The sequence below is a fragment of the Coregonus clupeaformis genome, chromosome 35 (assembly GCF_020615455.1).
Source record: "Coregonus clupeaformis isolate EN_2021a chromosome 35, ASM2061545v1, whole genome shotgun sequence".
NCBI lineage: Eukaryota > Metazoa > Chordata > Actinopteri > Salmoniformes > Salmonidae > Coregonus > Coregonus clupeaformis.
Window position 1 is genome coordinate 42,503,788 of NC_059226.1, and position 17,444 is coordinate 42,521,231.

The following is a 17,444-nucleotide window of genomic DNA, read 5'->3' on the forward strand; positions in this document are numbered from 1 at the left end:
TGTCTTACCCCATCAAAACCCAAAATATAAGCTTGTTTTACTCTTTGGTTTGTAAACGATCTAATACTAAAGCCCCATCCCTCCCTCAGCTGTTTACCAAAACAAGTGGATGGTGCCCCTTTAAAAATAACAGGTTATTGAAATTGTAATATGTGCCTTTAATAAGCTAGCTTGCTGGTTTGCTTTGTTTCCTTATCATCCCAAGATTTGCAAGAGTAAATAGCTGTCTGAGGAACAGGGAGATATCAGCCATGGTCTCTCCTAGCTGTCTGAGGAACAGGGAGATATCAGCCATGGTCTCTCCTAGCTGTCTGAGGAACAGGGAGATATCAGCCATGGTCTCTCCTAGCTGTCTGAGGAACAGGGAGATATCAGCCATGGTCTCTCCTAGCTGTCTGAGGAACAGGGAGATATCAGCCATGGTCTCTCCTAGCTGTCTCTCCTTAAATCTTCCCTCCCTGATAGCATCCTCGGGGGAAGCATTTCTGGAGGGTGACGAGTCCAACCATAGACAGCACGTAGTTTGTCACTTCTCACCTGACAGTGTGTATGTGTTCCATCAATCAGCAGCACTCTCTCAGCCCTCTACTCACAGAGTTCATTACCTCACCGTGACCAGGCTTTTGTCAGTGAGAACCCCTTCAGCTAGCTACCTATCTAGCCAGGCCACGGGTCAATATACTCAGGTTCTGTCAAAGACATAGAAATGTTATCAATAGAAAACATAGCTGTTGTGTGCCCTTTGAGGGGGAGAGAGAGAAAGAGAGAGAAAGAGAGAGAGAGAGAGAGAGAGAGAGAGAGAGAGAGAGAGAGAGAGAGAGAGAGAGAGAGAGAGAGTATTGTGTGAGTGCAGTGTACACATTGTACCCAAACATTTACAGCAGACCATGTCAATGTCTGACTCTGAACACTGCAGACTGCAGAGGCACCACAGACCTCCTACAGCTGCCAGAGGAGATGGATGGAGCAAAAAACACTAAGGCTGGCACACACACACACTTCACCAGAGAGGAGTTGTGTTGTTGTAGAGGTCAGGCTCAAATAAACGGCTTTTTGGACCATCAATAATACATTAAATGGAACCTATCTGGCAGAAATGCAACGTGTCTGCTTTTCTCGCATGATACGTGGACCATAGAAATGACAATGTATTTTCCATGTGGCAATAATGTCAACAGTCCTTCAGGCGATGCGAGTCCACACAGCTGGAGAGACGTGTGCTGCACTTCGCTTCCTTTATCTAATTGCTCAACAAAACCGGTCGGAATCCTGTAAAATTGGCAGGATGACTGAGTTGGCTACAACTTAAGTAGGGGGTTGCCGCATTCCAGGCCCCGGCAGGGAGTTGTGAATATGAGTTAAACAAAGAGAAAGGAGTAATCATGTTACTAACTGGTTATAAGCTGCTGCTTTGATTTGGCGATAGTTGCAGGACACTGGCGATTAGCCTCGGTTGCAGTGTATTTCATATTTTCTTGGCTAGGCTAAATTAATTGGCCCGGTGCATGTTCGCCAGGGACGTCGGTATGCTGGTAAAGTAACTGCAACAACTTCTGAATAGTATTTCAATTAGCCAGTGATCTAACGTGTAAAACGTCAGTTTTCAGTAGAACGTAGGTCAACCCTTACGAAAAAATTATGCAATCAGTGCAGTATAACTGCAGTATGCTGCAAATACTGCGTCCAAAATAACAGTTGTTTATAATGCAGTAATTATGCAGTGTAACGTTAACTGTGTAACTGCAGTTAGAGTGCTGTATAACTGCAGTTCAACAATCTAATTCTGCAACTTCTGCGTCCAAAATACCACAGTCGACTGCAGTTACTGCACTTTTAAAAACTGCAATAATTTTTTTGTAAGGGAAAACTGGGAATCATTTTAGTGGTTGTGGGAGCAGCGTGCATGCTAGCTACTGCAGCAGCAAGTGCAAGACAAGAAAATACAAATAGGCGCTTACCATATTTTGTCCAGATTCTTTCTCAGGTAATAGATGTTTCGTTTAGTAGCCAATCAACTGAATAGCTATCACATCTGTTGTATAGAGTTGGCATCTCTCGGGACTTTGCAGAGAAGACAGATTTTCGCTATGGCCACTGCAGAATGAACCACTGCCACCTGCTCGTTGTCTCTTTTCCCTCTGTGATTTGAACTGACTGCGAAGGCAGAGGCATGGGAAGGAGGGAGAGAATCGAACCAGGCCTGTCCCGTGCTGGTGATTGGAGAATAGACTGTAACACTGGCGCCACTTGGTGGCAAAATCATTAATTGACAGGCATTTGGGAAAGGATCATCTCAACATACAGTACCAGAGAGGGTTTTCCCAAACTCGGTCCTGGGTGCACGTTTTGGCTAAAAAAAACTAAAATGTGCACCCAGGGGAGACCCCAGGACCAGGTTTGGGAAACCCAGCATAGAGTACCACAGTATGAGTCATAATATTCATAAAACCTAGCGGTCAAACAAGGAACTGGTTCCCATCGTTTTTCCATCATTCATTTTTCCCATAGGGGATTTTAGAAACACTTAAAATAAGGGCTGTGTTTCGTGTAGGCTTACCCTGTCGTGACATTTTGATAACTGTGGAAATATCTCTAGGACAAGGTGACTTTTATCAATATATTTGCCTGTATTCACCCTCCAAAAATGAAATGCTAATTAGCTGATAATGTGGCTATCATAAAGAACTACAGATGCCATGATGATCTGGACGAGACTGCCGAATCGAGGCAAAGGTACATTTACATTTACGTCATTTAGCAGACGCTCTTATCCAGAGCGACGTACAAATTGGTAAGAATCTCTGGATTAACTATCTAATGTTAGCTAAATTTAGTAATGAATAAATTGGCTACATTTCTTTAAATTGACAATTCTGTGAACTGTCTTGTGCAAGTTTTAAATTGACACAATACCTGTTAGCAAAGGTGTCAGCTAGAGGTAACATGCAGAAGCTTGCAGGGAGTTGTAGTCTTGCATGATGTCTACTTTGATGCTAATTAGCATTTTCAAATCTGAGAGTAAATAGAGCCAAATATATTGATAAAAGGCACCTTGTCCTAGAGAGATTTACATGGTTATCAAAATGTCACGCCAGGGTATCCTACAAATTACATTTACGTCATTTAGCAGACGCTCTTATCCATACTGGTCCCCCGTGGGAATCGAACCCACAACCCTGGCGTTGCAAACGCCATGCTCCATCAACTGAGCTACATCCCTGCCGGCCATTCCCTCCCCTACCCTGGACAACGCTAGGCCAATTGTAATAGATGTTTAGTAGCCAACTGCCCATGAGTCTCCCGGTCGCGACAGAGCCTGGATTCGAACCAGGATCTCTAGTGGCACAGCTAGCACTGCGATGCAGTGCCTTAGACCACTGCGCCACTCAGGAGACTACACGAAACACAGCCCTTATTTGAAGTGTTTCTAAAATTCCCTATGGGAAAAATGAATGGTGGAAAAACGATTGGAAGTATTTCCCTGTTTGACCGCTAGGTTGTATGGGTATTATGACACCTCCACTGTGGGTCTCTATAACATAATCGAATCAGCTTGTACCAGGAATTTGACCTGGTGAAATGGTGCTGACACAATAAACAGAATATACAGGCAGAATATATAGACGATAAACAGAATATACATACAGAATATATAGACGATAAACAGAATATACATACAGAATATATAGACGATAAACAGAATATACATACAGAATATATAGACGATAAACAGAATATACATACAGAATATATAGACGATAAACAGAATATACATACAGAATATATAGACGATAAACAGAATATACATACAGAATATATAGACGATAAACAGAATATACAGGCAGAATATATAGACGATAAACAGAATATACATACAGAATATATAGACGATAAACAGAATATACATACAGAATATATAGACGATAAACAGAATATACAGGCAGAATATATAGACGATAAACAGAATATACATACAGAATATATAGACGATAAACAGAATATACATACAGAATATATATACGATAAACAGAATATACATACAGAATATATAGACGATAAACAGAATATACAGGCAGAATATATAGACGATAAACAGAATATACAGGCAGAATATATAGACGATAAACAGAATATACATACAGAATATATAGACGATAAACAGAATATACAGGCAGAATATATAGACGATAAACAGAATATACAGGCAGAATATATAGACGATAAACAGAATATACATACAGAATATATAGACGAATAATTTACACCAAGTACATTTACATGTATCAGGAATGAGCATAAAACTCAAGGTGTAAAGATGAATTATCGTTTATGTAATGAGGTTCACTGGCCACAAGATGGCAGTGTTGCAGTAGAAAAACACAGGTCATGGTAGTCTCGCGTAGCCATCACGTTGTTGTAACGCCTTCTGGTTCTTGACGAGGATATGGTCATGGCCACACTCCACTAGGGTTGGGGTCCACACAACACACAATACAAAACCCATGGAGATCCTATAATTCACTATTCTATATGCTTTCTATGTAGTTCTATTACAAAATCTACCAAACACACCCAGATAAAGTGGGATAAAGTGCCTAAGACTCTTAACAGTGTTGTTCCCTGCTGTGTGTGTGTGTGTGTGCAGGGCATGGGCATGGACCCTGTGTAGTATGGAGGACTAGTGACCAGAGGCCAGTTAACAAGGTCAGGAAACCCCCTCCCATGGTGGTCCTCACTGACACACAAACATACACACACAAACACACACCAGAGGAGGCTTGTGGGATATAAGAGGAAGGGCTCATTGTAATGGCTGGAATGGAATTAATGGAACAGAGTTAAACATTTGGTTTCCATATGTTTGATGTAGGATACAGTTCCATTTATTCCATTCCAGTCTTAACAATGAGCCACTCCTCCTATAGCTCTTCCCACTAGCCTCCTCTGACGCACACACAGCGTTATCAATTTAGCTGTGTGTGTTTCAGGATGGAGCGTTTCTGGTGAGGGACAGTTTCAAGGGCTCTCCTGAGCAGCCCTACACCCTCATGGTGCTGAACCAAGGCAAGGTCTAGAACATCCAGATACGTCACCAAGGCAACACATACCACCTGGGCACCCGCCTCATGAGTAGCGAGGTAAACAAATAGCCTCCTCTCTGCTCCGTCAAGGGATTCCCTCACAAACAAGAATTCAACTTTTTAAAAATAATGATTTTATTGAACAGATAGAGAGAGAGAATGACAGTGGGAAAAGATAGAGGTTGTGTCAAAGAGCATTAGGCGGGATTTGAACCTATACCGAGACTGATGGAGGCAGCATCATTACCAATAGACCAGCCAGGGGAATTCAAGACTGTTCAGCTTAACATACAAATCCAATTAAACATTGATCATCTATCTTTCAGGCACTTTTATCTAATGCGGCTTACAGTTTACAAACAGATCTGGGACGAAGCCGTAGCTGTGCAAGGAGAAACACCACCCACTTGTTGACTTGATGCCTTAACACATCATAAACTAACGAATGGGCCTTTCCATTCTCTGCTGCTGTGTTGCTGATGCAGAGTTTCCCAGGAGTGAAGGAGATGATAGACCACTACACACACACACCTCTGCTGCTCATAGACATGGAGAGAGGAACTGTAGCACAGAGCCAGTGCTGCCTGCTGCACCCTGCACCACTCTGACCATAACCAGCAGCACAGGAGACACAGTGTGTGTGTGTGTGGTAGGGAGATGCACAAGGTAGCTTTTATTGTGTAGTTGCCAATTCACGATTTAAGGTTTATTTTTATGTTATAAAGTTAATGTAATGAAGTTGCATGTCAAGTTAAATGTAGTGAAGTTGTATACATTACACTGCTCTTCATCTGTCATTTTTCAGTTTTGATCATTAAACTCAGAGAACGATTGTGACTGTAAAATAAAATAAATAAATGTATGTATGGACTATTTCCTGTTAACCCTATCCAGTTTTATAACCCACTAACTCCATACTTTCCTGACACATATGCTTTCTCCTCTTCTCTTTATCTTCTCATGCTTCATCTCTCCATCTTCTTCTAACTCCTCCTCCTCTTCTTCCTCCTCCTCTTCTACCTCCTCCTCTTCCTCTTCTTCTACCTCCTCCTCTTCTTCTACCTCTTCTTCTACCTCCTCCTCTTCTTCTACCTCTTCTTCTTCCTCCTGTTCTTCTCCTTTACCTCGCCATCTTATCCTCCTCCTCTTCTTCCTCCTCCTCTTCTACCTCCTCCTCTTCCTTTTCTTCTTCTTCCTCCTCCTCCTCCTCTTCCTCCTCTTCTTCTACCTCCTCCTCTTCTTCTACCTCTTCTTCTTCCTCCTGTTCTTCTCCTTTACCTCGCCATCTTATCCTCCTCCTCCTCCTCTCCTCCCTTACTCCTCAGCCTGAGGTCCAGTCTTGGGCCAGGTCACCCCCTGGTCCATTCTGTTCAGAGAGGCCATCTTTTCTGGGTGGCTGAAGCACACAATCAGGTCACACTGTCTCAGCTGGGTCCGCACTGTGAGGCACAACAGAATAACAAAATCTAATATATCCCTGTACAAACAAAATCCAGTCCAATACGAAAGGAGAGCTGAATGATTTTCTTCTTATAGGAAACAAACAAGAAACCCCATAAGAAAATGAAGAGGGGAAATGTCTATCAGTTCATTATTTATAATAAAATACAGATGTTACGATAATGTTAATCTCTGAGATGAAGATGTCATATTATTGTTGTGTCCCAGGGATATATGTTTAATGTGTCAGTGTCCATCTCTCTCTCTCTCTGATCTAACAAAGCTCCTCATGTTTTCTCTGGCCTGGAGGCTTGGTGAGACAGAGATCTCTGGCTGATAAAAGTGGCATGATTGGAAGAATTACTGCAGCCTGACTGTTGTGTCCCAAATGGCATCCTATTCCCTCTCTACTGCACTACTTTTGACCAGGGTCCATATGTCTCTGGTCAAAAGTATTGCACTATGTAGGGAATAGGGTGCCTTTTGGGACACAGCCTCACTGTTGTAGTGCTGAATGCCCACTAACCGTCTCCCTTGGCAGAGACAAGACACAGCTTCATATCTTCACATCAAATCATCTCATAATGAGCCTGCCTGTAATAGGCTACACACATCTCCCCATATCTAACACATCAACTGGGGGCCTATCCTATCCAAAGGCCATCCATAAACCACATTCTGAGATGTTGAACATCTGAACATCATGGCTGAATTGCACAGCGGTTCGTTGGCTGGCGGGTCGAAATCCTATTTTCGATGTGCAGGAGGAAGATCGCATCACTCGATTTGCATAGTATCTACAAATTAGAACGCTGATTGACTCCCAAATGACACCCTATTCCCATAGTGCACTACTTTTGACCAGAGCCCTACAGACATACGTACATGCCAGTCTGTCCAGACACTCAGACATGGAGTCCAGCCCCTTCAGAATGTGGTCCAGATCAGTAGAGTCACCCTGTTCTGTACTCCTCTCGCTTCTCTCCATCTGAAACACAACAGACAGTCAACTACGGTAGATTACATTCAGTCAGTACAGCTATGTCATGTCAACCTGCATGGCCACTGATTCACATAGAAATCCATACAGTAGCCTGGTATATTCATCTCTCACATTCATTGACATAGGCCTACTACTCTGAACAATTCAAACTGTGAAGTAGAAAGTGTACAGTACCATGACTGCTGGGGGTAGGACTGGGATGTGACTATCAAGATGTAGAATGTCAACACGTGTATGCACATTTTACCAACCGCTTTTGGCATCCCAATAAACAAGCCAAGGGTCAATATTCTCATTTAAGCTTTTTATTTAAAATGTGACCAAACAACATACAAACCACAAATTAATAACAACAATCAGAACAACACCAGAGTGCCTTGAACACCCTGTCCAGAGATGGATCACACACAGTCTATAACATGTACTTAACAACACACAACCACAATCTGTATACAACAGCACCATACAACAGCACCATACAACAGCACCATACAACAGCACCATACAACAGCACCATACAACAGCACCATACAACACCATACAACAGCACCATAAAACAGCACCATACAACACCATACAACAGCACCATACAACAGCACTATACAACAGCCTGCAGTGTGGGGCAGGAGACATCTATTTCTATCATCTATCTCCAGTGGCTTCTGCTTCTGTCAAAGAGAGGCTGCTGCTGCAGATATGGAACTCTAGTCTACATATAACTGCAACAACATTGTAGACAAGCATACAGGGCACAGGCTACTAGCTTTGAATAAAGGTCAGAACATCAGACAATCCTAGTGAATCATGCATCTCTGTTAGTGGGGTGGAGGCGGTATCCATCCACTGGTCTAGGACACTCCTCCATTCCCTTCCCCACCCCCTGGTCCTTTCCCAGCCCCTGTCCCTGGTTTGGCTCCTGTTCCCCAGGGAAGCCACAGATGCCAGCCTTGTAGCGGAGGAACTCTTCTTCCAGCCGCCGTAGGGAGTCCCCCAGATCAGGACTGGTCCGCTGCACCACCATGTCATAGGCCATCCACTTTAGCTGCACTGGGAAACCACAGGGGAGACAAGAGGGACAGAGCTCTCAGTGTCAGAAGTGGGCCGTACTGCGTATGACTTAAAACACAAGGCAGAATTTAGAATGAATTACACACACCCATTAACTTTTCTAAATGGAATATTATAGAGTGAGTAGTAAATGGATAATAAGGTGATAGGAAGTTAGGGTTTATGTCTAACATCTCGATCACACCTACTGTGTCATTGCATTTTGGTACACCAATGGAACACTGCGTTTGCCCTGCAGAGGCTATTGCAGTGCGATCTGTGTGGTGCATACATTGGATTAATCGAATTTATGCGTCAAACTGTATGCGTAGACGGCTTGACAGAATAGTAGCAGAAGGTGAATGTTGAACTTTTGTTGCACACATATCCAGATGATGCTGCACACCATTTTGCGCAAAACAATGTCGATGTGATCGAGCCGTAAGTAAAGACCGGTTTCATTATTATAATTTTTTTGCTACTAACTATTTTCCTTTATTCTTTCTGAAAATAATAGCTATAGCTACCTACACCACCATACAGAAAACCTAGATGTAAATAGATTTGAAAATTAAACAGCCTACAACTTTCAAATGGTAGCGATTACCATAATCAGACAACATACCTGATTGATTTTCCATGTATTCGATCATTCTCTCTAAACCCTTGTTCAACTCCATCATCTCTTTGCTACGATCCTTTTGATGGTCGCCAGATGTAGCCGGAGATTCTGCCATCTAAATGCGCGATATTCATATGAAGATTCGAAACCCAAATGAATACCTTAGCCTACCATAACCAAGCAGAACAAGCACACTGAACATGTTTCATAAACATAGCATACTCATAATGGTTAACAGCTAAGGAGGTATAAGGCAAGGACGTGCTTAAGCTTAAATGTATAAACTTCAAAACTGTTTTGTTTTGATGACTTTGATTGACAGGTGTCCATAGAAGCTAGCTAACGTTAGTTCAAGTTGGCTGGCCAGGCTAACCGTTGCAAAAATGTATCCAAAGAAACAGTGAGCTTGTCAAGCTTGGATAAAATAACCAACTTTAGAGTACTTTAATTACATAGGCACCTGCTTATTTATAAATATTTACGAGTGAACTAAATACTTACGATAAGTTCTAACGTTATCCGAAAGGATCGTTATCTAGCGGCCTCTTCCTCTTCTCTTGGGTTGTTCGTTAGCTAAGAGAAATTGCGCGTGGTGCTTCTCTGTATGTCCTCCCGCACTGAGGAACAAACTTGCTGGCGCGTGCCACGGGAAACAATGTATCTTGTATGGAAGATTGAAACAATGTATTTTGTATGAAAGATTGAAACAATGTATCTTGTATGAAAGATTGAAACAATGTATCTTCTATGGAAGATTGAAACAATGTATCTTCTATGGAAGATTGAAACAATGTATCTTGTATGGAAGATTGAAACAATGTATCTTGTATGGAAGATTGAAACATTGTTGCAAATTCACAAAACTCTTGCTTGATATTTGATACACTGATGTATGCATTGTTACAATTTCATATTTTCGCGCGTCTTCATTCTTGCTGCATAGTGACGTAAATGAGGACTGGGAGGAGGGACATGTTTGTCAAATTAGATACGGTATAGAAACCTGTGTGTATCACATTTTACTGGGTGCTATCCCATTTTTTTCCACATTGGGGCGCCAGGTTGTAACAAAGGAACAAAGTTACAGCTGAACCACTACCCTTTCATTTGACTGAGCAGCCAAAAATACACTTTACAAAGTTATGGGAACACCAGATACATTTGAGGGAGAGAAGAAATACATATTAATTATATTTCCCAACAATGACGGCCTCCAGAATTCGATAGCAATCTAGCCTACTATTTAGGTTCAGAGAGCAGGCATTTGGAAATTGTATAGGCCTATTATCAGCAATCATAAACGTTTCAAGAAATGTATATTTAATTTTAAATTTATTTATTTCCCCTCACAATCCATTAAAATGTAATGTAACGCATACTAAGAGTAAGAGTGTAAATTCCTGTGGAGAGAGAGGGAGCCTGAAGAACTGGTTGACAGACTGAAAAAATGACACTCCTGTCAGAATCACCTGGCTAAACAACCAATCAGGAGAAACGGGTGTTGCCAGGGAAACTGATAAAACAGGTGCAACATTTGACAGTGCTGACATAGAGCGAGGGCAAAGAGTCAACGGGTAACAGGTAGAGAGAGAGACACAGAAAAGTGTCAACAGGTAACAGGTAGAGAGAGTGAGCGACAGACAGAGACAGAAAGAGAGAGAGAGAGCGACCCCGGGGGCACAACTCAGACACTGAAACAGTCATCACCTTCCAAGGACCAGAACAACACAGGTGAGAGAGAGACTAGAGACTAACTGACCATGGCGTCGTTCGAGCCTCAGGGCCAGTCTCCTCCTTGCTGTGGCCCCCAGTTCCCCAGCCTGGGCCAGGAACCTCCAGAACTCAGCATGTACAGTGACTGCTACTACCCTCCTCCATCGCTCCCCAGCCCCCAGCGCACCACCCCCACCTCCTACGACTACAGCACCTCCTCCCCCAACCCTTACCTATGGTTCAACGGATCCGGCATCAACGCCCCATACCTGGCCACCGCCGGGCCTCCAGGTAACCCCGGGCCCCCCTTCGTCCCCCAGCACTACGGGATGCAGAGGCCCTACCTGGGGTCCGGCGGGGCGGGGGGCCCTGGGGGGGAGCTGAGCTGGTTCTCTCTGCCCTCACAGGAAGACCTGATGAAGCTAGTACGCCCGCCCTACTCCTACTCTGCCCTCATCGCCATGGCGATCCACGGCGCCCCGGAGCGGCGGCTGACCTTGAGTCAGATCTACCAGTACGTGGCCGATAACTTCCCCTTCTACAACAAGAGCAAGGCCGGCTGGCAGAACTCTATCAGGCACAACCTGTCACTCAACGACTGCTTTAAGAAGGTCCCCAGAGACGAGGACGACCCTGGTAAGACTGACTACATTATGTGTTTGTTTTATAATAAGCCCACAAAATAACCAATCAATCTAAGGTATGACAATATTTGATAGTTTAATTATTCATTTTGAGTCTAACCTTGGCACCCAGAACAATCTGCTGTTAATCTTTGGTCAAGTCAACAGTGTACTTTTGTTGTGATGTGTCTTTACTTTAGGGAGCCATTGCGTCTTGCCTTTAGAGTGTGGAATAGTCTTGTGATAGGACGGAATGCCTTTAGAGTGTGTAATAGTCTTGTGATAGGACGGCTTGCCTTTAGAGTGTGTAATAGTCTTGTGATAGGACGGAATGCCTTTAGAGTGTGTAATAGTTTTGTGATAGAACTGTAGATGAACTGTGTTTAGTAATGATAGTAGATGATGCAGTCAATAGTCCATGTGTCAACCCCAAACACATTCTAATCTATTCCTACACCCCCCCCTCTCTCTTTTTCCCTCACTCTCTCTCTTCCAGGTAAGGGTAACTACTGGACACTAGACCCAAACTGTGAGAAGATGTTTGACAACGGAAACTTCCGTCGTAAGAGGAAGAGGAAGTCTGATTCGCTGTCTGGAGGAGAGGGGGGGTCAGGGGGACTGGAGTCAGGTGATCCCAACGACCGGGGGAGTCCCCAACCCCCCAGCAACCATGGGATCGACATGTCCCCCACGTCAGAGAGAATCCCCTCCCCTTCCTCCTCAGGACCAGCCCCTTGCCTGAGCAGCTTCCTGTCTGAGATGTCTGGAGTGGCGTCTGTGGGAGCCAATGAAATCGGAGGAGATTCACTGAACCGGGCCCTGCCCATAACCCTTACCCTGGACGGGACCCAGAGGCTTACACAGCCTGGGGGTTTTGGTAGATACTCCCCCACCTCAGGTGCTTCGGAGTGGGCTTCCCAGCTGGCGCCTCCCCCTGGCCTCTCCTCCTCGCCCACCCACTCCTCCCTGGGTTACAGCAGCCCCATCCTCAGCCAGTTCAATGGAAATTTCTACCCTGGCTTGGGCTCAGCAAGCATCCTATACCCACGGGAAGGCACAGAGGTCTGAACAGACTGATAGAGGGAGGGAGAGGGATGGGCAAAAGACAGCTAGACGTCTAAAGACACTAAAGAAAGAAGGAGAGGGAGAAAGAGAGGCACGCTTCTACCTAAGACTGAACTGAACCATCTACACACACACACACACACACACAGAGACACACACACACACACACACACACACACACACACACACACACACAGAGTAGTCAGTTAGCGCTGACAGAGCAGGGCTTCGTTGCATGTGACAGCAGGATGAGCAGGGCCTGGTTCCCACGCAAACAGCCGAGTCAGCCATGACACACAAACCTATAATTGCTGACTGTCCTGACGTTTTGTATATATTTGTATTTGTATTTAATGTGAGTATTTTATTGGTTATGTTTGTGTTTGGTTGTGTTAAAACATTTGTTCAACATGTGCCATTGTAGAATATTGATTTGCGATGGATGGCGCAGACCTGGGTTCAAATGCATGTGTATTTGTTATTCTAAAACTTTTTTCTGTGTATTTAAGTATTTTAAAATAAACAGCTCAAAACAGGTATTTTTATTTGAGCATTTGAATGGTTATTTGTCAAAACCAAATAGTTGACCAAATAGAATTTGAAAGTATTTTCAAATATTTATTTCATATACTAATTTCAAATACCTGGGTCAAATGCATGGGAGTGTATTTGAGTCAGTGTATTTGAGTATTTTCAAATACTTTCCAAGTATATTTCCAAATACATTCCAATATTCAACTACTTGTTTTTCAAATAAATTCGATCTGAATACTTGTTTTGAAATGTATTGAAAATTAATTGAAATACCTTAAATAGTATTTGAACCCAGGTCTGGTATGGCTTATACCAACATTGGTCTGATGTTTGTTTTTGATAAGAATAATAAAATACAGAAAAACGTGAAGTGTCATCTTCTTGCTCTTTTTAACAAATAAAAAACAGCCTGCCTGGCTAGTGTTGTAGGGGAGTTATCTGTCGAAACTAATCTTTGTGAAAGATGGTTAACGGTCTCAAACCTTCAGTGAAAAATGACCCTCCTAAAAAACACACAGGTAGGACAGAAACAGTCCTGTCAGAGAAACGATGACCAGTGAACCAGTGAAACCTGCTTGTCAGAGTAACTCGATCCTATGATACGATAAGGATATACTGCTGGGTGGATGGATAGATGATGCCTGGAGGGTTAACTGATTGTTGTGAAGTGGTGAGAATCCCCATACCTCACCCCTCTCTCTTCTCTCTACTCTCACACAATAACTCACCCCCTTTCTCCAAGTCCTGCTGACTGGACAAGACTGGGATTTAGGGAAGGAGATAAGGAAGGGGTTGACTATTGAGGTGAGAGAGGGTTGAGGTACTTTTCCCATGTGTAAGTTGAAGAATAATGTAAGATATAGAGCCTGTTAGCCAGATAAGAGACAACTGTGAAACATCACCCATCAATCCTTGCCCCTTCCCTCCCCTACCTACCTCCATAGTGCTGACTGAAAGTTCAAATCAGCAATCACAGGTAGATGAAAAGATAGTCTTTATTGCAGCAAGGGAATCTGTCTTACACACTAAAACAAGTTTGGTTATTGTGCTACATTGGCACATATTTTGTACATTACCATCTCCCTGATATGAACAGGTTAGAGCCACTGGGAATTTTTTCAATGATAAAAGGACAAGACATTGACTACAAAAGAACGTAATATCAGTTGTACAATTGCAGTTGAGGATTTGGACATTTATGTCTGAAAATATTTGAGTAGATGTTGTATTACAGTACTTCTACTAAACCAAACACAACCTATACAAAATAAATAGTTAGAAACAGTTGTACATTCAGGAGAAAACTAAATGATCGTTTTGGTTAGTATTAAGTATTTGTATTCAAATAAACCCTTTGGATAAATTTCCATCTCTGGCACGCATAGGCCTTTATTTACCCAGAAACACCGGCAGCATGACTGTAATGTACAGTGTCCACATAGAGAGGAACAGAAACCAGGAAAGAGCTTTAGGACCTCTCCCCCTATCCCCAGCCTTATCCCATCTTACTGCTGCTGTTAGGTTTGTCTTGATGGTTAGTAATTGGCTTCCTGTATTGATTTTATTGTTATCATGTGCATATCAAATCTAATTTAATCTAATCTAATCTAATCTAATCTAATCTAATCTAATCTAATTAAAGCATGAAATCTCTTGGTAGAAGAAATGGGTCTAAAACCAGAGGATTTGTTTTGAGAATCGCTGCCTTGCCAAGCTTTTATGCAAAGAAGAAATCTATAACAAGCAAGACTGTCATCAAGTACAAGCACACACACACACACACACACACACACACACACACACACACACACACACACACACACACACACACACACACACACACACACACACACACACACACACACACACACACACCACACCACACACACACACACAAAAAACACAACAACACACACACACACACACACACACACACACACACACACACACACTGGAATAAAACTCACACACACTGGAATAAAACTCACACACACAGGAATCAAACTCACACACACAGGAATCAAACTCACACACACATGAATCAAACTCACACACACAGGAATCAAACTCACACACACAGGATTCAAACTCACACACACAGGAATCAAACTCACACACACAGGAATCAAACTCACACACACTGGAATCAAACTCACACACACAGGAATCAAACTCACACACACAGGAATCAAACTCACACACACAGGAATCAAACTCACACACACTGGAATCAAACTCACACACACAGGAATCAAACTCACACACACAGGAATTAAACTCACACACACTGGAATCAAACTCACACACAAAGGCCCGCCTCCCTAAACTCTAGGCTACCTGCCTACCCACTAGGGCAGTGAAAGAGTGAAAGTTATATTGTAACACTATTCAAATATCTCACGTTTCAACATGCACATTTCCATCAGAAATTGTCTTCTTGGCTAAATAACTTATTTATCTGGCCAATACAGTTTTTCTGTGTCTTTTTCAAACCCAGTTTTGCCACGTGAGGATGATGGTGCTTGTATCCCAATGGTACCCTATTCCCTACAATGTACACTACTTTTGACCAGAGCCCTATGTGTCTTGGTCAAAAGTAGTGCACTATATAGGAATAGGGTGTCATTTGTAACTAAGCCAGTGTGTAGCCTAAAGTATGATGGTTGTACATCAACACCATCATCCCAGAAACCCTAGACCCACTCCAATTTGCATACCACCCCAACAGATCCAACAGACGACGCAATCTCTGTTGTACTCAACACTGCCCTTTCCCACCTGGACAAAAGGAACACCTACGTGGTAATGCTGTGAATTGACTACAGCTCAGTGTTCAACACCATAGTGCCCTCCAAGCTCATCACTAAGCTACGGACCCTGGGACTAAACACCTCCCTCTGCAACTGGATCCCGGACTTCCTGACGGGCCTTCCCCAGGTGGTAAGGGTAGGCAACAATACATCTGCCACACTGAGGGTGCATGCTTAGTCCCCTCCTGTACTCCATGTTCACCCATGACTGCGTGGCCACGCACAACTCCAACACCATCATTAAGTTTGCCGACGACACAACGGTGGTAGGCCTGATCACCGACAACGATGAGACAGACTATAGGGAGGAGGTCAGAGACCTGGAAGTGTGGTGCCAGGACAACAACCTCTCCCTCAACGTGATCAAGACAAAGGAGATGATCGTGGACTACAGGAAAAGGAGGGCCGAGCACGCCCCCATTCTCATCGACAGGGCTGTAGTGGAGCAGGTTGAGAGCTTCAAGTTCCTTGGTGTCCACATCACCAACAAACTATCATGGTCCAAACACACCAAGACAGTCGTGAAGAGGGCACGACAATGCCTATTCCCTCTCTGAGACTGAAAAGATTTGGCATGGGTCCTCAGATCATCAAAAAGTTATACAGCTGCACCATCGAGATCATCCTGACTGGTTGCATCCCCGCCTGTTACCCCCTTTATATAGCCTCGTTATTGTTATTTTATTGTTGCTCTTTTATTTTTTACTTTAGATTATTTAGTAAATGTTTTTCTTAAAACTGCATTGTTGGTTAAGGGCTTCTAAGTAAGCATTTCACGGTAAGGTGAATACCTGTTGTATTCAGCGAATGTGACAAATACAATTTTATTTTATTTGTATTTGACCCTGCCTAGTCTTGATCCTTTTAGCTCTCTGTCTGCCTGCCTGTCTCTCTGTCTGTCTGTCTGTCTGTCTGTCTGTCTGTCTGTCTGTCTGTCTGTCTGTCTGTCTGTCTGTCTGTGTACATCTGCCAACCACCTGTTTAACTTACAGAACACATACACACACACCTGTTTAAGCATTACAGTGTCTAATAACAAATTGCACCTGATGTCACCGGAGTACACAAACAAAAAATGTATGCACGCATGACTGTAAGTCGCTTTGGATAAAAGCATCTGCTAAATGGCATATTATTATTATTATTATTATAAGGCCAAAAAGATCATCAAGGACATCAACCACCCAAGCCACTGCCTGTTCACCCCACTATCTTCCAGAGGGCGAGGTCAGTACAGGTGCATCAAAGCTGGGACTGAGAGAATGAAAAACAGCTTCTATCTCAAGGCCATCAGACTGTTAAATAGCCATCACTAGCACATTAGAGGCTGCTGCTGTCTATTGAAATCACTGGCCACTAAGAAATGGAACACTAGTCACTTTAATAATGTTTACATATCTTGCACTACTCATCTCATATGTATATACTGTATTCTATTCTATAATATTCTACTGTATCTTAGTCCATGCCGCTCTGTCATTACTTGTCCATATATGTATATATTCT

General features: G+C 43.1%; 3 protein-coding genes across 4 annotated transcripts in view; 1 reads left to right on the plus strand and 2 right to left on the minus strand.

Annotated features, from left to right (window-relative positions):
- LOC121539323 (NEDD4-binding protein 3-A) overlaps positions 1–2,123 on the minus strand; it is a 63,527-nt gene extending 61,404 nt beyond the window's left edge. Inside the window, exon 1 of the mRNA XM_045211126.1 lies at positions 1,959–2,123. The gene's annotated coding sequence lies outside the window, so the exon portion shown is untranslated. The remainder of the gene's footprint in view (positions 1–1,958) is intronic.
- A 5,690-nt stretch (positions 2,124–7,813) lies between these two features.
- LOC121545759 (synaptonemal complex central element protein 3) lies at positions 7,814–9,828 on the minus strand. 2 transcript variants are annotated; one of them, XM_041856563.1, is made up of 3 exons: positions 9,695–9,828; positions 9,197–9,308; positions 7,814–8,571 (listed from the first exon to the last, which is right to left on the minus strand). In XM_041856563.1, the coding sequence occupies exons 2-3, from the start codon at positions 9,306–9,308 to the stop codon at positions 8,327–8,329; spliced, it is 357 nt and encodes a 118-aa protein (XP_041712497.1). In that variant the 5' UTR covers positions 9,695–9,828; the 3' UTR covers positions 7,814–8,326. The 2 variants fall into 2 exon arrangements, with proteins under 2 accessions (XP_041712497.1, XP_041712506.1); XM_041856572.1 differs by having other exon boundaries at positions 9,197–9,360.
- Positions 9,829–10,752: 924 nt separating this feature from the next.
- Positions 10,753–13,492, plus strand: LOC121545769 (forkhead box protein I1-ema). The gene is made up of 2 exons (XM_041856586.2): positions 10,753–11,542; positions 12,026–13,492. The coding sequence occupies exons 1-2, from the start codon at positions 10,954–10,956 to the stop codon at positions 12,595–12,597; spliced, it is 1,161 nt and encodes a 386-aa protein (XP_041712520.1). The 5' UTR covers positions 10,753–10,953; the 3' UTR covers positions 12,598–13,492.
- The last annotated feature ends 3,952 nt before the right edge of the window (positions 13,493–17,444 follow it).

Bases quoted from the DNA above. Each gene is read 5' to 3' on its own strand.
- LOC121545759 (XM_041856563.1), bottom strand. From the start codon at position 9,308: ATGGCAGAATCTCCGGCTACATCTGGCGACCATCAAAAGGATCGTAGC. The intron at 8,572-9,196 runs GTATGTTGTCTG...GTGGTTTCCCAG, and splicing joins ATACATGGAAAATCAATCAG to TGCAGCTAAAGTGGATGGCC.
- LOC121545769 (XM_041856586.2), top strand. From the start codon at position 10,954: ATGGCGTCGTTCGAGCCTCAGGGCCAGTCTCCTCCTTGCTGTGGCCCC. The intron at 11,543-12,025 runs GTAAGACTGACT...TCTCTCTTCCAG, and splicing joins CAGAGACGAGGACGACCCTG to GTAAGGGTAACTACTGGACA.